Source organism: Ochotona curzoniae, unplaced genomic scaffold (assembly GCF_017591425.1).
Source record: "Ochotona curzoniae isolate NIBS_2020 unplaced genomic scaffold, NIBS_Ocur_1.0 contig_3520, whole genome shotgun sequence".
Taxonomy (NCBI): domain Eukaryota; kingdom Metazoa; phylum Chordata; class Mammalia; order Lagomorpha; family Ochotonidae; genus Ochotona; species Ochotona curzoniae.
Window position 1 is genome coordinate 11,887,445 of NW_024465894.1, and position 23,549 is coordinate 11,910,993.

The following is a 23,549-nucleotide window of genomic DNA, read 5'->3' on the forward strand; positions in this document are numbered from 1 at the left end:
TTATAGTTTTAATTTGCATCAAGAGTGAGGTTGAGCTTCTTTTCATATGTTTAAAAGCCATTTGTGAGCAAAGACATTTTAATGTCTGGCACTAGCCTTGAATCAAGAAATAATCTTTGCTGCGTGTCTAGTCTTAACAGTGCAAATGCCTTGGTACAGGCTTTAACTATTTGAGAACCAATCCCTTAGAGTGCACTGAGTGAGTATTGGATTTACATTAGGGATTGGGGCATTGAAGCAATATCATAATTGATCCCTGCATATAGGAGCCTCAGATAGGAGATCGAAGGCTCTTGTGGAAAACATTTGCTCCCTGCTACTCCCAGTTGCCTGGCCGTCATCTTCCATCTGCTGTTGCTCTGGCTCTGTGCAGCTGCTCCTTGATGGAAAGGAGATTAGCAGGTGTTAAAGGTTATCAGAGCCCCTTTTCCTGCTCTCTGCAAAAGCAGCACACTAGTCCAGAGCAGTGATTGCAGGCTGTGGGATTTATGTTCTTACTGTTTCGTTCTTTGGAGGCAAGGCTTGTTTGAAATGAAGCTTTTGAGGGAACCCTGATATAAAGGGAAGATGGCTGAAATTAGAGTCACTCCTGTTTAAAAAGGAGTGAAACCCCAAAGCTCCCCCACTCTTCCCACTGTGATCCCTGAGACATTTCTGTAGAGCCCCAAGATTCCTTAAGGCATCCTCTGCAAACCACTGGATTCCATGATCCTGAGTTTGTTCTGTGATTGCATCTCAGAAGTATTGGCACATCTCCAAAGAAGAGAGCTCTTTGGAGAGAACATGGCCAGCATCCTGGTGCATTTCATGTCATAAAAACTGTTGAGACTGTCTCAAGATGGTACAGAGCCTGTCTTCTACTAGTTCTAAGTATTTCCTGTGCTCAAAATGTGGTCACTTTGACATGTCCTCCAGGCTTGTGGGTTTTTCATTTGAGCATGTTTTAGATCTACTTTCTAGTGGGCATGTTGAACTCTAATGGTGAATAATGGAACATAGAGTCCCAGAGATTCAAACACTAAATACTACGTTAAAAACTAATGGATCGGGCCCGGCGCGGTGGCGCAAGTGGTTAAGTCCTCGCCTTGCACGCCCGGGATCCCATATGGGCGCCGGTTCTAATCCCGGCGGCCCCGCTTCCCTTCCAGCTCCCTGCCTGTGGCCTGGGAAAGCAGTTGAGGACGGCCCAAGGCTTTGGGAACCTGCGCCCGCGTGGGAGACCCGGAAGAGGCTCCTGGCTTCGGATCGGCATAGTATCGGCCCGTTGCGGCTCACTTGGGGAGTGAATCATCGGATGGAAGATCTTCCTCTCTGTCTCTCCTCTCTGTATATCCGCCTTTCCAATAAAAAATAATAAAAATAAATCTTAAAAAAAAAAAAAAAAAAAAAAAAAAAAAAAAAAACTAATGGATCATTCTAAATTACAATGAGTTGATGCAAAAGGAAAGAACCTGGTGCCATATGCAACATCATAGAGGTGACCTGATCAGAATGTCAAGGGATGGCTTTCCAGAGCAGGGTCTGTTTGTGCTGAAGCATGGAAAATGACCTGGAATCAGCCAAATATACAATGGAGGAGAGACTATTTCAGACTGCGAGAGCAACATATATGAAAGTTCCAAGGCAGGAAAACTCTTGGCACCTTGGGAGGAGCAGAAAGATGGTCACTTAATGAACAACTAGAAATGGTGTGAAGGATGAGATGGGAAGGACAGGCAGGGACTACATCATGCAGACCTTGGGCAAGAGCTTATTCTGCTTATAAAATACCAATGCTTGTGGTCACTGACCAAGGTAATGATTTTAACACTGTATTTACAGCCCAGTGGTTCCCAGACACAAGTGACCTTGAGCAATTCCAAAAGCAAAGTTTAGGGGAGGAGGAAAGAAGTCCTTTGCACAAAGCACCATCTAATCTTGAGACTAGCACAACAGCCGAAGACATCGAGCAGTTTTTGCTGGATTACCTCAGAGAGAAGGACGTGGCCGAGGGAAATGTCCCTGATCTCGAAACTGATGAAGGTAACTAATGTCTGTTCTGTCTTAACTGTTTGTTTTCTTTTGGAGATGATGATGATGGTGAAAATGATGAAGTATTACTTGAAGTTTAGAAGAAAAGTTACTTATAACCTCACAAGATTAACAAAGCCATTTCCTTTTCTGTGTTATCTTTTCCCACATTTTTTTTTTCTATTCAAGACCTATTTTTACCTGGTTACAGTTCAAATGCATTATAACTTTTTTGTATAGTTATGAGCAACTCTGTGTTGCTGTAGAGTTCTCGTAATTAATGTTTTAATAATTGCTGCTCCTAAGTACCTGCCCTGCTGTGGGATGGTTAGGTTAGGTCTGGCTTTCAGTCTTACCTGTAGGGCTGCAGTGGAAGATTCTAGTCACATGCCCTTTTCCATCTCAAGTATTTCTTTAAAATTCCCAGCAGTGGGATTTCTGGCTCAAGGATATGCACATTATTTAATGCTTGTCAAATTGCCTTCCAAAAAAATGTTGTATTAATTTATATTTTCCTTTCAGTAGTACAGAATAAGTATTGGTATCACCAAAACCTTGCCAACATTGGCTATTATCCATTCTACTTACTAAATTAATGGGGGAAAATGTGTTGATTTTTTTTTTGTTGTTACTGTTGTTTTTTGGGTTTTTTTTTTTGAAAATTTGTTTATTTTACCTAGCATTTCTTTGATTACCAGAAAGAGCATTTTTTCTGTATGCTTTTCCCAGCAGTTTTTTTTTATGTCCATTGTCTATTCATATGCTATTCATTTTTTGGTGGGAGGAGATTTTTTTTTTCTTACCTGTTTATGTGATGAAAGAGAGTTCAGGTTAGTTGCAGCTCTGGCCTCTTGTTTTATTCACAAACTCAATCTGGAGCTTCAGGTCATGGAAGGATTAATAAATTATTAGAATCTCCTCTGCAAATATAAAATGCCAAGTCATAATGAGCTTGGTGGTCTCAGGACTGCGCTAAATCGAACTGAGTCCCGAATTAGTTTATTAGGCTGGAATCAAGCAGATTTGGTGTGGGGGAGCAGACAGAGGCACAGGAGTGATTTCCACTCTGAGACTGTTGAACTCAAATCCGTCCTACCAGGGTCACAGGAAAACAGTAGCTCAACAAAACTAACTACCACAAATTCCTTCTAGAAGAGGAGAGGAGCATCCCAGAGCCCACAGAATGATTTACAAGGTGTTGAGTCATTACTCTCCCCAAGGACAGGTTTTTCCATTTGGAAATCTTCGGGGCTTTTTCTTGTCAGGATTGCTTCTCGAACTAGCTCAAACCTTCCTTTCAGGAACTGCACCCAAAGGGAAGGTCTCTTGATCCTTTATGGTTTGCTATACTTGCTTAAAATTCCAGCATTGTCTGTGAATCCATTCTTTCACGATTAGGATCTTCTGTTCTATTTGATGCTCACCAGGAGCAGAATAAATGAATCAAACCTTTCTTCTCACAACAGAACCATCCACATCCCCCAAATGATGTTGTTCAGGAGGTGCATTTCACACAATACATCCCGTTCTGGGAAGAAAAGCAGAGCCCCCATCGTCCTTACAATTATCATTCATCAAGTATACACCTCGCCCTTGGCATCTTAAAGGATGCTTAACTTGTTGTTGGCTTGACATGAGTTTTTTGTTTTAACCACATAAAAGCACCTTATATATCTGAGGTCCCATTCTGTAAGAAATCCAAGCTTTCTCAGAATGCATTTTCATTTATCTTTTCAACCTCTGCTGTAAGACTCTGTTTTTCCTGTAGAGGAACTGCATAGGGGGAAAGTCGAGGGTGCTGTGCTCAGCTCTGTGGAAATGAGCACAACTGGTCATGGAGGTTTCAGGGCGAAACTGGGGGGCTGTGAGTAGGTAGAGAATGTTTTTGTGGGGTAGGGATTTTGTTCTAGGTTCTAGTGCTGCACCCAGCTGTCAAGTCTTTAATCTGCAGATTGATGCCTATTTCATGTAGCACAGTACTCTGGCCAGTGAGAGAATGAATTCATCTCATTAAATCACCTCAACAAGCATATGGGTTATATCTGCCTTATAAACTCTTGTCTGCGGTGACATGATATAGGATAAGAAAAGTTGCTGGTAGGTTGCACAGGCAAAAACTGACCTCTTCTGACTAAATCCCATTTTGTTTGTATTCCACGAAGCTGCCTGATATTTTGTTAGAGACATGAAGCATGATGCTGTGCATGGAAAGATCTCACAAGTTAGTTGAAGAGTTGTGGCACATTCCATAACCCAGTGACTAGTTCAGGTGTAGATTTCTCCAGTTCTTACCCAGCTGCCTGCTAGCACACATCCTGGGAGGCAGCAGCCATCTGCGTAGGAGACCAAAACAGAGGACCAGAAGGGAGCAAACAGACAGCTGGAAGGTCTCTCCATCTGGCTATCTCTCTTGTGATCCAAATGAAGAATGAAAAACATAAATTTAAAGTGTAAAAGATTCCAGCTGTTAAAAAAAAAATTACAGAGTTAACAGTGAAGAATGGAGAGAGAGAGATCCTCTATCTGCTAGTTAATTCCCCAAAAGGTGCAACAGTTGAAACTCGCCATACCAAAGCCAGGTACCAAAAACTCCGTCCATGGATTGCAGGGGCCCAACCACTTAGACCATCTTCTACTGCTCTCCCAGGCATATTATGGGAAGCAGTATCAGAAGCCGAGCTACCAGGGTTCAAACCCACTGCACACAGTACCAGCCCTAGAGCCCAGCGTATAGCTGTTACAGTTAAATACTGCTGGGACCGCACTGGCTTGTACATCTGGACCCAAATTCCAGCTGGCTCCTTAGAATCCTTTCCTAGACATTTTCCCTCTGGTTCCTGTTCCTGAATCTGAAGCAGGAGATTAGCCAGACTGGGATGTTTCCCAGAAACCATAATCCTCAGTTGTGCTCTTTTTTACTCAGAGGAGCCATCGATCCCTCCCAAAGTCGATGAGAATGACACCCGTCCAGATGTGGAGCCTCCCCTGCCCGTGCAGATCCAGATAGCCACAGATGTGATGGAGCGCTGCATACACTTGTTGTCAGATAAAAGCCTGAAAATCCGCTTAAAGGTCAGTATGTGGCCCCTCTGCATTCACAGAGCAACAGGACTGAGGTGTAGTGAGCAGTGGCTGTGCGGGTGAATGAGCAGCTTTGCTTATCTCCTCGCCCCTGCGTGTTGGCCAGGAGAGGAATTCATGTGTGGAATGGCAGTTTTACATCTGTCAGCTTAGTTGCATGAGAAAGCGATTTTGGGGATTCATCGAGTTTTCAAGGCAAAGAAAGCCATGCTCCTTGGAAAGAATGTTATTTTGTGATCTGACTTAGCATGGGGCAGGGGTTCTCCAACATAAAGGAGGTTGTTCTTCCCAGACTAATTCTAGCCCTGAGCTCTGTTTATTTCTATTTTTTTCCTAGGAAAAACCGCCACACTTTTTGTAATATTCCATCCTCATTTACTGGTAGTTTTCCAAACAAACACCTGTGTCAACAAGGACTTAAAACCCTAGCGGCACTGTTAACAGGACAGGGGGTGGGGGCAAGTGTCAGATCTTGTCCCCAAAGGCAAACAATATTCCTCCCTCCGCCCAAGCAGAAGTGAGACACACTCCTTCCTTGGTGGATTACCGCTGGCCCTGGCAGCTTGTTGCCTGGGCTGGCAAACCCTCCTTGACAGATGTCAAACCTCAGGGTCTACGTTTTGTGAAATTTGTTTGGTCTCCCCTAGACATCTCTTAGTATTCCTCTGTTGTTCCAATCAGAAAGCACTTTTTGAATGTCTATTACATGCAAAGCTACAATGTGAGTGCCCAGCTGACAGATTCAGCACGCTCCTGTGGTGCCTTCATGTACTTATCATCCATGAGAGTTTTGTAGCAGCTGAGTACCCCCAGCGATTGAGAGCACTCGTGTTGGAGTCAAACCTTCGTACCCGAGTTCACACCCTGGCTGTGCCCTTGACCCCAGAAACTGGAGCATATTAATTCGCCTTTTTGAACCTTGGCATTTTTATCTGTAAAATGAAGAGGGTGTCTAGTCCACTGGGTTGTTGATTCTAGAGATCTCACAGTTCGCATGAGCTGTATAGAGGGAGGGAGACAACATGATCCCTGCCTGCATGGAACTTCCTGTCTGTCATGGACAGAGAGACCCTAGATGATGAAATGCTCATAAGTCATCCAGCCAGTTCTGTGATGGAAAATGGTAATTCACGTAGGCAGCACATTCGTACAGGGAGCCTACCCTGCTGCAGAGCCCATCGAATGAGACAGTTTCCGTTCTCCTGTAAACCAGGGGTCAGGGGGAGAAGAAACCAGCTGTGCAATGTGGCAGGAACCAGGAGAAGAACGTTTCAGGCAGAGGGGAAGAAAATATGTCTTTGAAACTTGATGTAATTTGTTCTGTGACAGAACTCAAATCCAAAGCCAGTCAGTGGTGCCAACACCATTTTCACTGTACTGCTCTGCAGTGCCCTCTGCTCCCCTGTGCTGCTGTGCTTGTTCTCATTCCTCTGCCTCGCCAGCCCTCGAGGGCAGAGCCTCTTCTGGTTTGTCTGCATTTCCATGTTCCATTGGAGACGCGTGGTAAGGGTTTGCTGCTTCATGTTAGCAGACTCCATTCTGTCTTTCTGACTCAAATGTGTACCTCCCCTGCATTTTGAAGACAGGCCCACCTCCATGGAAAGGCAGCCTGCCCTTGTCATTGTACTGACCACTGCCATGACCCTGACATGAGCTGTTTCCAGGGAGCTTTGGGATGGAAGAGATTAGGAAACATATTCTCATGGAAAATTTAAAAAAAAAAATCCGTTTACATCTCAGCCAGCCCAAATCTTATGAGACTGGCCTATACTTCACTTGCTTGCCTGGTCTCTGCAGTGGCAGCTACAGCACTGGATTCTTGCCCAGCCCCTCCCTCACTTTGCTCCTGTCTGTTCTGAGGCACCTGCATCTTTTCAGCTGTTCCACCTGAACCAAAGCTGCTGTTCTGAGTATTTCCCATTCAGTCCTTCAATACTTTAAGCCATTTCAACCCCTAAACCATGCCCAGGTCCTCCCACTTTGCTGCTTCTGCCATCACAGAGCACATGCTTTGTTCCTCTCCCGTGGACATGAGTCTCCTAAAGGATCTCTTCACTTTATCCCTCACTGCTCACCAGCCAGAGTATCCTTTGAAAACATAAACTGTGTCACATACCTTTCCTTTAAAACTCCTGAATGGCTCCCCACTGCATTCGGTACAAAATAAGAAATTACTAACTCGACCCCTTCGACTCCTTCGTGCTCCAGGCCCTAGCTTGGCCCTCCACTGAGGAGCCCCACAGCCCTGCTCCCCATCCCTAAACACTGCCAACTCGGTCCCACCCCAGGTCTTCCTCGTCACAGCTTCCCATTGTGGGAACACTTTGCCTCTGGACAGTGCGAACTCCGCTCATCCTTTCTCTCTGCTTCCAGACACTGCTTCCTCAGAGAAGCCTTCCCAACAGTCTGTAGATTCTTCTGTGTGTTTCATCTTTTCCTTTCTTCTCATCACAGTTGGTGGTCATCTCTTTTATTTGCTTGTTGTCCACTTAAGGGTCTTTTCCAAAGGACCACAGAACCTGTGAAGATGAAGAAATGTGTGTTTCGTCCCTTTTGTGTCTAGCGAGTGCTTTTCCTGGAGTCAGCACTCAGTAAATGGCTGTACACTGAATGCTCTTCAAAGTCGCAGTCTTTTCAAATGGTGACTTGACCCTAGGTGTCTGATTTTAAGCTTTTATCATCTGCTGCAATGCTGTCTTTGATTTCAGGTCTTGGATGTTCTGGATTTGTGTGTACTTGTTCTGCAGTCCCACAAGAATCAGCTCCTTCCCTTGGCTCATCGAAGCTGGCCCTCGCTTGTGCAGCGGCTCACGAACGACGACCCCCTGGCCGTGCTCAGAGCCTTCAAGGTACAGTCCCAACCCCCCTGCTCACTGTCCTGGGCGCACCAGGCAGGGTGCTGGCCCCGAGCCCTGTTAATCTGCTCACAGGATCGTACAGCCTGAGGAAAATACAGACAAATCAGAAAAGGACAAGGGAGGAAATTCAGCTTCCTTTTGAATTTATAGCAGGGTGAACCAGTAGATGAAAAGGGTCACCAGTATTTATTGAGCACTTCCCAAGTGCCAGGCAGTGAGTGTGGCACTTGGCCACACTTGGTCTCTTATTCTCACAGCCTCCTGCAAGGTGGGCACCAGCCCACTCTTGAGAGAGGAAGCAACAAGTTCCAAGAAGACAAGAAATGTTCCTCAGGATCATAAGACTAACCAGTAACCGAACCCAGAACAGAGGTCAATGCCCATGTTCTTGACAAGAGTCAGGGTCAAGGGCCCAGCGGCGTGGTCTAGTGGCTAAAGTCCTCGCCTTGAACGTGCTGGGATCCCATGTGGGCGCCGGTTCTAATCCCGGCAGCTCCACTTCCCATCCAGCTCCCTGCTTGTGGCCTGGGAAAGCAGTCGAGGACAGCCCAAAGCCTTGGGACCCTGCACCTGTGTGGGATACCCGGAAGAAGTTCCTGGTTCCCGGCTTCGGATCAGCACAGCACCAGCTGTTGTGCTCACTTGGGGAGTGAATCATCGGATGGAAGATCTTCCTCTCTGTCTCTCCTCCTCTCTGTATATCTGACTTTGTAATAGAAACAAATAAATCTTAAAAAAAAAAGTCAGGGTCAAGGGGCCTAGATCGCAGTAGGGAGCACAAGCAGCTTTAGGCCAAGGCCATGACTGGTCGTTTTCCCATGGGGCTTCGTAGCACCTCTCCCAGCTCTCGGTTATCAAGGATGAAATGGGACACTTTGAGGAAGCGCTTTGGAAAGCTAAAAAAACCCTGTGTCTAGATGCAAGGCAATATTCTCCCTGATTTAGTTAGGCGTATGGTAGCGTACATATTTTAGCTTATTTATTTATATCCTTTGTTGTTCCAAAAAGCAGTTAACAGCAACCTGAAGAGATACATTTACCATGGCAAGCTAACATAAATTAGAAGTAGGTAAGCAAGAGGCAGCAAAGAAAAAAAGACATATACAGATATGAAATGAGGCCAGGAATATATTCCGTGTACTCAGCAGAAGTAGATTTGTTTTCTGTAAGATTCTTCAACATGAACTGGACCAAAATACCAGCTTACATTAAAACATATTAACTTGCTAATATTTTTTTCCAAAGCCCGATATAGAAGATGACTCTGTGTGTGTGTTTGTGTGTGTGTGTGTATAAGAGAGGGAGGAGAAAGCAAACAGGAAAAGATAGGTTGGCAGAGATGATGAGGGTGGGAGAGATGAATTATGACTTATTCAAATGTGCTGTTTTCCTTTATGAAAATTAGTAGCTTATCTGAAATGACAGGAAGCATCGAAACATAGGATGATGCGTGCAGTGCAGTGAGGCTGCTTTCTGCACATGCAGACTCAGCGACACCTGGAGTCCAGGAGCCTTGGCAGCATGCACAGGGACCTGCAACGCACGCCTCGCTGCTCAGCCCCAGTCGGCGGCTGCTCCCTCTGCTGCTGCTGCCTCTGCCTTCCTGACTGATTTTTAAAGAAATTCCTGTTATCCAGTAGACTCAGTCCTGCGCAGTGGGGCAAAACGTTTCAATATGTTCTGCTAGAGAAAGTTTAAAACGAGACGTGCAAAGAAACTGCCTGTTGTGAAAGATAGAACGGGGGTGATGTACACAAGAGATTGGGCACCTGAGCAGAAGGAACACCTCGTCACTGCCAGCCAGGGGGCACAGCCTGGGCTCAGCTCCGGCCTCCTGACACCTGCACACAGCAGCAACGTGGCCCTTGCTCTTGTGTGTGCTTTGCTAGTTAGAGCTAAAAGCATGAAGTTTTTTCTCAAAGGAGTTTAGGAAGAGTCCAGAGATGATGTATGTGAATTGCTTTAACTGCTTTTTTTTTTTTTTAACAAAAAAGAAGGAGGAAAATCAAGGTATTAATCACATTACTCATCCAACCCAAGATTCCTCTGAATTACTCTCCATGTAATCTGTATTTATGGATAGAAGCAGCCATGCCTTGGGAGCGGGGACCTCCGAATTCATAACTGTCAGAATCACAAACCATAGGCAAGGAATTAACAGCAGTAATTCTATTTTTTTTTTCCCAAGCAGTTGAAATTGAATTAATGAGCATTCTTTAGCCTTCTTCGTGCTTTGGCATTGTTCAGTCACATGACTGGGGATTCTTCCTGCAGGTTTTACGTACACTGGGAGGCAAATGTGGTGATTTTCTGCGGAGCCGGTTCTGCAAAGATGTCCTGCCAAAACTGGCTGCTTCCTTAGTGAGCCAGGCTCCCGTCAGTGCCAGAGCTGGACCAGTTTACTCATACACACTGGCCTTCAAGTTGCAGCTGGCCGTCTTGGAGGGCTTAGGCCCCCTCTGTGAAAGACTGGACTTAGGTAGGTACCGGCTAATCTCACCCAGACAGACACACGGCACTGTCTAGCTGCTATCGTTGCACACTTTGCTCAGTCGTGCCCCACCACCAGACACACCTGCTTCGACCTTGTTCTGGATTCAGTCGTCCATTCGTCTTGATGTATTCTTCGACTTTATTCTTTTTGTTTGTTTGTTTTTGGTTTATTTACTTATTTATTTTTAATTTTGACAATCTTTACATAGTTAATTAGGGTAAAAAGGCTCAAGGGCTACAGGAAAGTGGATATGACCAGTATTTTTTCCATATTGTTTCCTTCATGTTTAAAGGGGGTATTAAGGGAGAAGGCCCACCCAGTTTCCCACCCTCCCCGGGTCCCGGATGTAGGGCATGCTCTGAGGTTCTTGCTCAAGTGGTTTTGATATTTCGACAGTTATGAATCTCTGCCAATCTTGCCACTCCAAGCACTATGAGGTCTTTGAAAAGTCCACTGATTGACATAGTCCATCATAGCTGAGATGGTTGGTTGACCTGTTCTGTCTTCTCTCTTTTCTTGGTTGGGGTTCTGAGTCCAGCATTTAGCTTTGAAATGAACTAGAGTTCAGAGTTTCGCCAGGTGGCAGTTAGTTACCACTTGTCCCACGTGAAGTCCAGGGGCCAGTGCTTCTTTTGTTTTTCTCTCTGCAGGTGAGGGTGACCTGAATAAAGTGGCTGATGCCTGCTTGATTTACCTCAGCGCCAAACAGCCCATGAAATTACAAGAGGCTGCCAGGAGGTATGTCTGCTTGATCACCCGCGTCTCTTTACGTTTGTTCTAAATTATAGATGATTTGCTAATGGCAAGCAGAGTTGAGGCATCCCCACTTGCACACGCTCTCTCCCTGCCAGTTGAAGACGATTTCCTTAACTATGCCAACTCTAGGTATTTATGCTGGTTGTGATTCTCTCCTTCAAGTAACCTTTTCAGCCACAGTTTCAAGGGAGCAAAAAACAGAAAACCACTGGAGGAGACACAGTACCCTCCTGCTCAGAGGGGCATCTTGGGCCCTGAGCATAGCCACTGGGTGAACCTGCACCCCTCCATGCCTCCCATAACAGGCAAGCGGAAGCACTGGTTGCTGATTAACTGGAGTCCACAGAGGGAATGAGACGGGCCTCGATGCCATGAGCCCTCACAGAATTGGTGTGTAGCCGAGTTCTCATGTGTGCCTTGTTCTAGACAGAGTCGCCTGATTCTGATAGGCGTCCGTGACCCAAAGAATCTTAAGAACTGCTGGACTAACAGCTTAATGGGCCTCTTTTCATTCTGAAATTGTGTGCTTCCAATTTCTAAGAACACTTGGATCCTACTTGTTAGAGAATGGCTGTTCCACCTCTAACACAAGAAGCTACTTCTGGTTCCCTGGGCACTGAGGGCTTCCTCTCATAGCTGAAACCCTGAGCACAGCAACCTTCCCCTGCCCAGAGGCCCAAAATTCATCCTGGCTCCCTCTCCTCTGTTCTCCCACCAGCTGGGAGCAGCTTGCTCCCCAGAACCACCATCCCATGGACACCTTCTGCTAAGGCCAAAGCCAAGGCTGTTGGAGCCAGTCCTGTGAACAGCCCCGGGCCTTTTCCAGTCCTCCCAGTTCTGCATGCCTGGACAGATGATCCCTCCTTGTCACAGGCTTTTCCCTGCTCCTCCTGGGTGGGCTGGGAATCAGGCAGCAGCTGATTCCCTGGAGGCTGGAAGGCTGCTCTGCCTAGGAAATGAGGAGGGCTGACTCGCTCTCTTACAGCTTGTTCTCCTAGGAGTGATGGGACTATCTTTGTGAATTGATTTATTGTCCTTTGCAATTTTTTGTTCTTGATTTCCCCAGTTCCTATTCTTTCATGGCCCTTTCCCGTCACATCCCCTAGGCTCAGAATCAGTCAAACTTCCTCCAGCACGGAAGTGCATCCCAGTGAGTTTTCCGGGCATTCTCATTTCTCAAAGAGCACTGTAGGGTAACACATTTATCTGCAGGTCTTTGGGGGTACCTGTTACAACCAAGAATTACAGAGGTCTGCTTTTCACCTTGCCTATCCCATCCATTTTACTTCTGCTATACCCGCTGCATTTCATCCTGCAAGTTTAAGGCCTTCAAACAAGCTAATGGTCACAATTCATTATCTTTTTATTTCCAATTCTCTCTCTCTCTTTTTTTTTTTTTGCCTCTGAAAGCAATTAAACCCAGGGATTGGGTGTTGCTGCATCTTGTGTTGGTATTCGGGTTGCCTCTGGAGGAGGAAAATGCAACCAGACCACTCACCCGCAACCGGCTTTGTTTGCGCCAGCACACTGTGTTCCCCGTTGAGTGAGATGACCTCCCTCTGCTGGCTGGAGGGGGAGGAAGTGCAAGGCTGATTGCTTTGCCCATACATCATCTGCACAAACTTACTTTGAAGGCAGAAAAAAAAATCTTATTGTCCTTGATCAAGAGTTGGTTTGGCATCTTGATTCAGAAATTAATAAGCTCTCTAAATGGGAGGAGAAGCCTGAGACAATAGGAAACCTGGTCTCTCTGTAAACCTCATTCCGTATGAAGAGAGGGCGAGGAGGGGTATGAATGTTGATTGAAAGCCTTGGCCTCTGATGCTGTGCCAAGTCCCCTGCTTGAGGTGGAATCCCCCATCCCTGTATCCATCTGGTTGTTGGTCCTGAATTCTCTTTCCTTCATACTCCACATACAGTACTAAAAAGACTGTGCCTAATTTGAGAATCCCTTAAATCCCACTGCTTCTCCTTTTCTCCATCATCTCTCTCCCCCTTGTATAACCACAGGGTTCCTGTCTCCGCAGCCTCCTCCTAAGCATTCTCTACACGCAGTCTGGGTGGCACACGTTCTCTCTCCTCCCTGCCCTGTCCCTAGCAAGGGCCCAAAAGAAGCCCCTGGAGCTAAGGATTACAGAAAGCCAAGCCTCAGAAGGACCAGAGACAGAGCTGTTCAGAGATGACCAGCTCCCAAGTCTCCCACCTTGCCCCTCTGTCAGCCAGAGGGCTTGGCAGGGGCTGCTCTAGGGTGCCCCTACCCCCTCCCTGCATTCTGAAGGGAGATGCCAGGAGCAACCAGCAGGTGGGGGTTCCAACCCCATGGCGAGGTGGAGGCACGCTTGGCACTGTCACAAAATCTCTTTCAGGGCATGCAGTTAGGTTCTTTCCTTTCTCCTCTTTGCATTTCCTGGCTTCAAAGAATGACCAACCCCTTGTTTGCTTTTTTAATTTGCTATATTAAATATAGCCTTTGTGGCATGCTTTTACGTCTAGGCTGTAAACTCTGGAAATGGAAATTGATCAGGGGTGGTTGATGTAACAGAGGCTGTAAATGCTCAGAACGGAGATGCCATTCCAGTTTAATGCTTTTATCTAGTGAATGTGCCTTGTAAGGAGAGGGCATAAATCTTACAAGTTGGGGGAGGGGTGGGGCTGGGGGCAGGATGTGTCATCCTGCCATGTGTTGCCACCAGGTGTCACTATTAACTGACTGTGCAAAAACAGAACAAAATAGAAAACACCTCCCCCCAAAGTCCATTTGCATAAATGGCAGTGACTTCAACAGATAACAAGGGAGGGAATCGGGGCAGGGGTATGGGAGTGGGTTGGCATAGCAGGAGCTGTCCTTAGGGGCAGGCGTGGATTACCCATTCAGGTCACCAGCCACCACTCCCTCCAGGGTCCCCCATAGCATTGGGAAGTTTAATTGGTTTGTTGCCTCCTCCCCATTGCATTGGCAAATGGAACTGTCTGAAATTCCAGAGTGGGCCCCATGACTCTAAGCCAGAGATACAAGCACACCCCTCAGATGCCTGAGTCTCCTTGAAGCCAGTGTGAACTGTGCTGGCTTCTACTCGGCTCCACTGAAAGCACACCTTGCAGGCCAGTCTCCTGCGAACCCCTGGGATTTCCTCCCTGTCGTTTGTAGCAAAGTTCCATGTCCTCCAATGAGCCCTCCACGTGGGCTAAAATTAGAAAACAAAACTAGACAATGGCTATTTTTAAAAAGGTGAAGTCCATGCCTGCCAAGTCTCATTGCTAGACAACAGAAGCTTGTGGGCTGGTGGTCTCCACCTCTAACCCTACACTCCCTAGCAACCAGAAGACAGGCCAAGTATCAGCAGGTAGGACCAGCTGGTGTAGCTTTTGGTCAAGCAGGTACTGCATGCTGTCACTGCTGTGGTCCTTGGTGGTGGGGGAGGGGAAGGGTTGTCCTTCAAGCTCCCTCTGCCTAGCCACTGAGTGTGGACACAGGCAAATGGCTGCATTCTGGGAGTTGCACAAAGCTAAGTTTAAGTCTTAGGGCTATGTAACCTTAGCTTCCTTGTGTTTCATTTCCTGCTTAATATGTAACTGAGGGTGGCCAGAACACCTTCCTGTCTGGGTCTTTGAATTACATTCCTATGTTCAGGAAAGCCACTCAGCGCTCATTCCTTCTACAAGTTGGGGGGTTGTGATGCCAGGCACTGTAAGTAGAGACAGTAAGAGCCAGGCTATGTCATGGTGCATGTGTGCCATCTGTGTACACACCTGTGAGGCACATAAAAGATTTGCAAAGATGTCGGATTTACACTCAGCCATGCACCCACAGCCCAGGTGTATCTTGCAGTAAGCCTGCTTCCCCTTTTCTGAGATCTGAACAGGGTTTTTTCACCTTGGGAGAACTTTTTCATGTTAATTATTCACCTCCCCGCCAGCCCCACAGAGGTAAGCAGTCAGTCCTTGGGGGGAAGTTTCATTCACTGCTCCTCCCCTGCTTTCTTCCTAGCAGCAGGGCTCCAGGCCGTCGCTGAGCCTTCCAAACCCTGCACAAGCACACTGGCACAGAGCTTTCACTTCATCCCATTAGAGCCCCAAGTCCTGGCTTTACCCGCACAGGGGCCTATTATATTTGAATGGATCAGGAACCATGGAGGTGATCCGTTAGTTCAGTTGAGCTTGAAATTAGTCGCTCGTCCCCTCTGATGGTGTGGGCAGTTTGTTTGAGCTTAGGCTACTGAGCCATTTCCCCTTAGATTGTACCCAGCATGGAAATGAGGGCACTCCTAATATTTTTCCCTTTGACATTTGATTAATAGTTGATAAATCCAGGCCCAAGTAGTTAGCTTTCCTATTATCCATCTTTTGACAGGCATTACTGCTTTTCTTTTCAAGGCCCATTGTTCTAAAAATACACTCAGATCTGAAGCTGTTCTCTGTGCATACAGAGGCATGATTTCATGGTGTCAAAGATAAGAGGCATCTGCCACACAGATTACAAACCAAGTGGGTTGCTGGGTTTCAGATAGAAAGGTAAGGGAGAGCCTCTGTGCTGCGTAAATGCTGCAGGGCCTCTCCCTGCTTCCTCAGTGTGACTGATAACCTGCCAGGGTCAACCGTTCTGCCACCCAGTGAGAAAGCCAGGCATGGGGTACACATACAGGTATGCACTGGGTTGGGCTGAGAACAGGACGTCCTCAATGGTAGATCTTGACCTTGATTGCTGCAGTGGCCACACAGCGTGTGTCTCAGTGATCAGAATCCCTGGCCTAGCACAGGGCAGCCGTTTCATCTCTGCACAGTCTGTCATCTGTCTTGATCACCCAAGAGGCCACAGTAAGTGTGATGAACTTAACAGAAAGTGAAATAGCAAGACAAATGGCTTCAGTTGTCTTATTATGTACATGTGTGTATCTATTCCCTTTGAAACAAAAAAAAAGGAAAGATTTTATTTATTTATTTCAAAAAGGCCATAACACCCATGGCTGGGCCAGACCAGAACTAGAAGCCTGGAACTTCTTCCAGGTCTCCCACATGGTTACAGGGCCCTGGGACTTGAGCAATCCCTGCCACTTTCCAAGGCACATTAGCAGGGAGCTGGATTGGAAATAAAGCAGCCAGGACTCAAAACAGTGCCCATAAGGGATACCACTGCTGCAGGCAGAGGTCTTTTACCTCAGCTTTGGCCCCAAAGTTTTTATTGGGTCTCTTAGTAAGAGCCAAATACTATGCTGAGAGTTGAAGATTTTAGAGCTGAATCCCGGCTCAGAATTGTCCTCTTCAGTGTCACCTTGGGCAAAGTAATTCACTTCTCAGAGTTTCATTGTCCTCATCTGTGACTGAAATAAGCATAACTGTTATGTTTCACTTAATACAATCATCACAAGGATTCAGTAAAGTCATATTAACTTTGGGCACAGAATACCACCAGAAAGTAAAAAAGCCTTTTTTTTTTTTTAAGAAAGGAGAAAGCAAGAAGCAGCAGAGCTGAGGTTGGTGTATGGAACTCAGAGCTGGAGTTCTGCACCCTTGCTCAAGATGAACTTGAAAAACAGCTCAGACCTAATCAAGCCAAGAGGGCAATGCAACCTCTGCAGCTTCTGGTGGAAAGTGGAAATAAGAAAGCAGGGGAAAAAAAAGAGAGAAGAAAGAAAGGAAGGAAGAGAAAGAAAGAAAAGGCAAGGCTTCTCAGAAAGAAATGTAGCTTTCCTCTTCAGGAACCTTAAGGAAGCGTCTCCAAGGGCAGTCTTAGAACACGGGGTACTGTTGTGCCTGCTGGCCTCCGCATCCTTGCCAGAGTTATGGAAGAAAGAACGCCTCCTGGAGCTGTTTCTCAAGACATCCATCACCAGGGGCTGATGGTTTACGGCTGAGGGCAGTTTCAGGAAGTCAGGTGGAGTAGCAAGATAGGTAGGCTGGCCAGGATGGCTTTGTGAGACATGGCCAGGATTGCCACCCACATCAGCCACTACAGAAGGCTGCTCTGGGACCTGTACCCAGGAGCACCGTCATAGGATGGAAGCCCAGAGGCCAACAGGGAGAGAGCTGGCCAGATGGAAGTGGCTATTTGTACGTCCCACCCAGTGAGATTTTAGACTCTTAGATCCTGGCTTATTTTTGAATTGTCTGTTGCAGATTGAGCCTCTCAATGCTGTGTCCTTTTAAATATGCACAAAGCAATGGAATCATTCCACTGCATTTGCTACTTTGTCTTGTGGTACTTTAAGGGGCGATTAGCATCATCTGCTTCTACTGGCACGTAGGCTTTTAAATCCTGCCCTCATTGCCTTTAAATATTTTTAGTACAGGCATCTGTGAGTGTGGGTGTCAGAGTTAGATCGATAGATGAATGGTTTTGAACAGGTAAGTGTAGTTAAGTCTAACGAGTATGTATAGCTGCAGAGGTAATTGGTAGTATTTATTTGGAGAGTAAATCGTCGCTTCAAGTCATAATCCTCCATTTCCAACATTTAGAAACAAAAAAACGACCTCGGTGCAGGAGAAGATAGCTAAATTGAATAGCAACAAAGGACAGGCTTGAAATACTGGTTAACCAATGAACCGAGACCCATTAGAGTAAATTACTGAGTATGAAAACATAGCCACTGCTCGCTGCCTGGGACACGTGGACACCCTGAGCATCCATTTGTTTCAAAGGCAACACACAGCCTCATTTGCAACAGAGACCTGCACCGGCTAATGGGAGAAGAGGTGGCCAGAGAAAAGAAGACTGTGGAGGCTGTTCTGCCAAGAGAGGGAACATCAGGGAATCCAAAATAGCTTTGTGGGATGCCTGCTTTCCAACAAGAGAGCTTATTTTCTGATCACATTTAGTCATGCCTGTGCAGAGAGAGTCTATAGCATGTTCCTAAGAAGACAGCCCCGAATGACTTCTGTAGAAACCAGATAGATAAATAAATAAACAAACATCATAAAGCCACAATTCCTTTACTGCTGACATCTACCCTGACAGCTTGAGAGAGCATTTTAGAAATCCAGAAAGAGACGAGGAGCAGCGCTGCCTCAAGCCAGCAACTGACAGACACAAAATGGCCTGTCACCCACGGCAGCTGGCAGCCCTCCCTTGTCTCACAGGCTGGGTAGCTCTCCTGGGCCTTGGCTGGCTGGTGGCGTTCTAGAGCACCCTTCGAGCAGATGTTGTCTAGACAGGGATGGTGAAGATGGACTTTGATATCCTGGCTTCAGCTACAGGCAGATTTCTCCAGCTTTGTCATATTCCGAGGCCAAGGGAGGCCACGTCTGTTCCTCAGGAAACCCACCCCGTCCCTCCACCCCCATCCTGCCCATGACCTAGGAGGCCACATGGCAGCCTGGGGCTCTGGCCTTGGTCTTGTGTTCCCTGAGACCAGCACTTTGGTCCATCCCTGTTTGTATCCCCGGGCACCTCAGTTAGTGTGTGGGCTGGACCAGGCGCTAGTAAACGTTTGCAGTCACAAGTGTTTGATGTTTGGTAAGACCTAAACCACATGGAGTGAGTGGATGCTGATGGCACACTTCCTCCCTCCTGACTCCCAGCTCGGTAGCTTGCAGCACCCAGCAATGATCATGACAGAATGAGCTGCTCCTGTGGGTTTGGCATGTAGAGTTTATTACACATTTACTGATACCCGTCAATTACAGATCGGGCTGAAGTGCAGGGAAATGGCTGCCTGCATGAAGTGAAATTCAATAAAACTGCATTTTAAGTGAAAAATCAGTATAAACACCCCGCTTCTTTGCCATGGAAACAGAGGTTGCTTAGAAACTGCCTAACGGGGAGTTCTAAATTTTTTAAAGTCAAGTTATCATTTAAGCTACACGGCCCTATGGGTTATTGAGAGATAATCACTCGCCTCAGGACACTGGGAGGCAGGAGGCACACGCCTGAGTGGCTCCTGTGCTCTGGGGACCAGATAATCTCTTGATAACTATGCTCCCCGGAGCCACTGATTCAGGCCTGGGGGAAGGAGAAACGGATCTTTGTTCCAGAGTTAAATAGTGTACCTGTATTTTTTAAGCAATGTTTCTCTTCAGGCCACGTGGCCTGTACGCACCTCCACGTGCCTGAGGAACAGTGTGCAGGCAGCTACCCCGGCCCCTTCTTTTCTCTGAGTTCCAAGGATTTCGGCCTCCAGCCTGGAGCTTCTCGCTCTCTCCGGAACCTGCCTCCCAGCTCGGGTGGGCAAGAATTGGCCCCCCAGAAAAAGAGGCAGCAGAGCCCGTAACAGACCTGGCACCAACCTCCAGGGCCCCAGGCTCAGCAAGAAGCAGTGATGGTCCAGGTTGGGAATTTGTCAGTGTTTAGAGTTCAGCAGGCCGCGAGTCCCTTCCTGAGCAGAGCACAGCTCCGCCTGCCAGCCAGCTGGCTGCATGGCACAGTGTTTGCTCCCCGTCTCGGGCATGTGGAGGACAAAGTAGACCACACTCGTTTCTTCTCGAAGATAATGAGTGAAATTAGAACCCCATTGGCTGAGGATCAGGATCCCCACCAAGTCCACATGGAGGAAATTATGAGTGAGACAAAAGACAAATGGCTTGCCCTTTTCCAAGTGTGGGAATTCTCCCTGATGTGGCGGAGCTGCTGGGGTTGGAGATGATAATTACTCCTTAGACACACACAGGCTGCCTCTGGAAGGAGCAGACACTTCAAAGGATTTTCCTGAGAGTCTCCGAAGCAACCTGGGCACGGGCTAGGCTGTCACCTTCCCCTGCAGGAGAAGGAAGTAGGCTCACAAGGCTTCGAGCCCCAGAGATGGCAGGAGGAGCACGCATTGCAGCCTGCCATCCTGCATTGTGTACTCCTTTCAGACCAGCCATGAGACCCAAAATCATTCTTCCAGGAGCTTGGTTCTTGTCCAGTTAAAAAAAAAAAATGAACGTTGTCCACACTTTTCCTTTGCTTCCCTATTAGCTTTTTATTTATTTGAAAATCTTATAGGGCAAAGAGACTGTCTGCTTTCGTTTTTCTTTCCTGCCATTTTGCACATTGAAAAGGGCTCAGAAAACGAGCATTGCAACGTTTTCATGCCATGTATGAATTGGGCTGGAGCACCACTTTGTTGGGTATTACCCAGATAAAAATATTTCTCAGAGCTGGGAGAGCTCCCTGCTGTAGCTTGAGAAATTGTTCCAGTTTGTGCAAGAGGGAGAAAAAAAAAAAGAAAATCAAATGAAACCATTTGCATCTTAACAGTCTTTGGCACCAGGGAAAACTGTCAACTGTGGCACGTGTAAATAGAAATCTGCTTCCTGGTTGTGGTGCAGTTTTTATTATTTCCCCTGCCACTCTAATTATCAAAGATATTTTTGTTTTTAAACAAAAATTGTCTCCCACACAGCCCCATCTCCTTTCTGCAGTGAAGTGGAAACGATGAATTAGAATATTCTAATCACTTCCCCAGCAACCACCGTGGAGATTATAAACACAAGATTATACAAAACAAAGGAAACTTTAAATTGTTTAGGCATAGAACAGGCCAGGAAATTTTTCAAAGGGCCTGCCTCCATTACCTCCTTGGCAATCCACCTTGTAAACCCATAGAAGAGAACAAAGCCAGCTTTGCAGAGGTCAGACCCAAATCCCCTGAAGGCGCAGTCTCTTCTGATTAGTGAAATTAAAAACCAAAATTGTGTCTATTGAGCAAGCACCTAAATTCCTGTGTGATGCTCAGAAGTGAAGGAGAGGTTCCCAGGAACGATCAGCAAGAATAAAATGTGATATATCAGATAGGGGATGTGCAGCCGGCCCTCAGCATCCCTGTGCCGTGGCTGGGGAACCCACCAAGGAAACCCAAGTTGTTATAACCTGGTAAAATGCTCATGTGTAACCCAGCACGTCCTCACCTGGATGACTTTGAACATCCAAACACCTATTACAATATGTAAATAGTGCTGAAATGTACTTTGTAGGGAACCACGATAAGAAATAGAAAATCTGTACTTGTTCAACACAGGCACAGGTTTTTTGTTTTTTCTCAGATACTCCTAATATACAACCTGCAGATAGAGGAACTGCCTGCATCCTCTTAGTTGATAGACAGGGGCCATGTGCTAGATGCAATATGGGGTTTAACTGGGGTTTGAAACTCAGAAAACCTTGAGTGAGGTACAGCTCCCATTGTCAGAAGCAAGGAGACTGAGACCCAGACGAAGGAAATGACTTCCCGCAGCCATGGAGCTAGTGACTCCATGCATCCGTTCTTACATGGTGCTAATAGCCTCTCACCCCTTCAGATCCTTTCGCACAATGCTGAGTTTTCCAAGTGAGGGGGGATGTTGTCCTAAGCCATGGGTGTACCGCTTTATTTGGTTGTCCAAATGAGAAGCTGTTCAGTCATCAAGTTTGTACCCGGTGTTGCCAGGTACCATGCTAGGCGCCCAGTGTCCACAGCGAACAAAACAGACACAAGCTAATGTAGCCCTGGAGTTCAGAGAGCCTCACGTTGGGTGTTTGTGGTGCCAATGGCCCAGGACCCTGAGAGCCCTACCTACGTTGTATAGGAACATCAATGCTGTGTCCTGCCCAAAAGATAGGAGCCCTTTGCCAGCCTGTAGTATGTAGTATGGATCTGATGCCAGTGGGCAGACTAGTGCTCCCAGAGGAGCCACAAGCATGCGTCCACACCACCAGAAACCCATGCCTCTCACTGTGGAGTTCAGCAGGGGAGGGCCACCATCGGGGCGGCTACTGTCCCAGGGCTGCTCTCTGCCACCCCCACCCAGCCTGACGGAGCCATGACCTGGGTCAGGCCCATAATGGGAAGTGGTCACTGTTATTTTTCTTCCCTTTGGAACTCCTACTTTACAGAACTCAGCAGCTTCTGTGCCAAGAGCTTGTTGAATGTCAATATTGTTCTACTCTGACTAATTACTGATTTACCCTGTCAATGGATGTGAAACTGTTCACCTCTGTATGTTGGACCATCCTGACAGTCCTGTCTTCTGAACTGGAGTGTGTTGGTTCTGCTGTTTGGAATGACTTGATCTCATTATCAGTTTCTTCTCAAATAGCCCAGTCCACTGGCTTGTAGGTGGGCCTGCGGCACTCCCCCTTCCCCATGCCCTCCTCCTCACTCCTTTCCTTCTCTCCACAGTGTCTTCCTCCACTTGATGAAAGTGGACCCAGACTCCACCTGGTTCCTCCTGAACGAACTCTACTGTCCCGTGCAGTTCACGCCTCCCCACCCAAGCCTCCACCCTGTGCAGCTGCGAGGAGCCACGGGGCAACTGAACCATTACACCGCCAACGTGCTCTGCCTGCTGCAGGAGCTGCCCAGCCCCACCTCGCCCTCCTCGGCCACGGCAGCTGGGCCAGGCCCCACCCTGGCCGAAGGCATTGGCAGCAGAAAGGAAGGCCACAAAGGTGCAGTAGACAGCCGATCAATTTCTAAATTGATCGATCACACAACTGCTTAGAAATTGGATTGAAGGAAAGTAGCCGACTGTTATTTATATTTCATACCTAGTGTTTTCAATTGACTTTGTCTGGTGGCTCTAAGGGTTTAACTCCTTTGCCTGCCATTTGCACAGCCGCCCACCTCACCCACCACCTCCCAGCCCACCCACACACACCAGCACTCAGCCACAAGCCACGCCCCCCAAGCACCAGCAACTCTGGCGACAGAGTTCTGGTTGGTGCCCCATCAGTGTCCTCCAAGACCTTGAGATGGGTCAGACATGCAAGGAGCCCAAGAAGCCTGCTCCCCCTGCCCGCCCCTCTGTCCCCACTCAAGCCACTCCTCAAATAATGAGCTGGAACTAATCTGTCGTACCTAACCTGTTCTTGGGGAGAAATGAAATAAAGGCACTTCTTGGATGAGAAGTATGATTAAGAGCTCTCTGAGAAGTTTCTTATTTAAATTGGGTGGTATTTTCTTAAATGAGTTTATGCACTTGAATAGGTAACACAGAGCCGTGGTGTGAAATCCAAACAGCATAAATAAAACTACAAAAAAAAAACCCAGCACAAACACAAACAGAAAATAGTGGGAAATACACCTTTTCCCAGCCCAAGGCAACCACTCACCATAGATTCTGATACCTGGTGAGCAGAATAGTGGTTTTTTTGTTGTTGTTTTTGTTTTTGTTTTTAAGATTTTTTTAAATTTTTATTACAAAGTCAGATTTACAGAGAGGGGGAGAGACAGAGAGGAAGATCTTGCATCCGATGATTCACTCCCCAAGTGAGCGCAATGGCCGGTACTGTGCCGATCTGAAGCCGGGAACCAGGAATCTCTTCCGGGTCTCCCACGCAGGTGCAGGGTCCCAAGGCTTTGGGCCGTCCTCGACTGCTTTCCCAGGCCACAAGCAGGGAGCTGGATGGGAAGTGGAGCTGCCGGGATTAGAACCGGCACCCATATGGGATCCCGGCG

General features: G+C 47.1%; 1 protein-coding gene across 2 annotated transcripts in view; it reads left to right on the forward strand.

The window, feature by feature from the left end:
* Window positions 1-23,005, forward strand: part of TTI1 (TELO2 interacting protein 1) — a 43,319-nt gene extending 20,314 nt beyond the window's left edge. For both annotated transcript variants that reach the window (XM_040981482.1, XM_040981481.1), the window contains exons 3-8: window positions 1,822-2,022; window positions 4,934-5,082; window positions 7,800-7,940; window positions 10,224-10,428; window positions 11,094-11,181; window positions 22,272-23,005. In XM_040981482.1, the coding sequence (XP_040837416.1) occupies window positions 1,822-2,022; window positions 4,934-5,082; window positions 7,800-7,940; window positions 10,224-10,428; window positions 11,094-11,181; window positions 22,272-22,593 (1,106 nt within the window). In that variant the 3' untranslated portion in view covers window positions 22,594-23,005. The remainder of the gene's footprint in view (window positions 1-1,821; window positions 2,023-4,933; window positions 5,083-7,799; window positions 7,941-10,223; window positions 10,429-11,093; window positions 11,182-22,271) is intronic.
* Window positions 23,006-23,549: the final 544 nt, after the last annotated feature.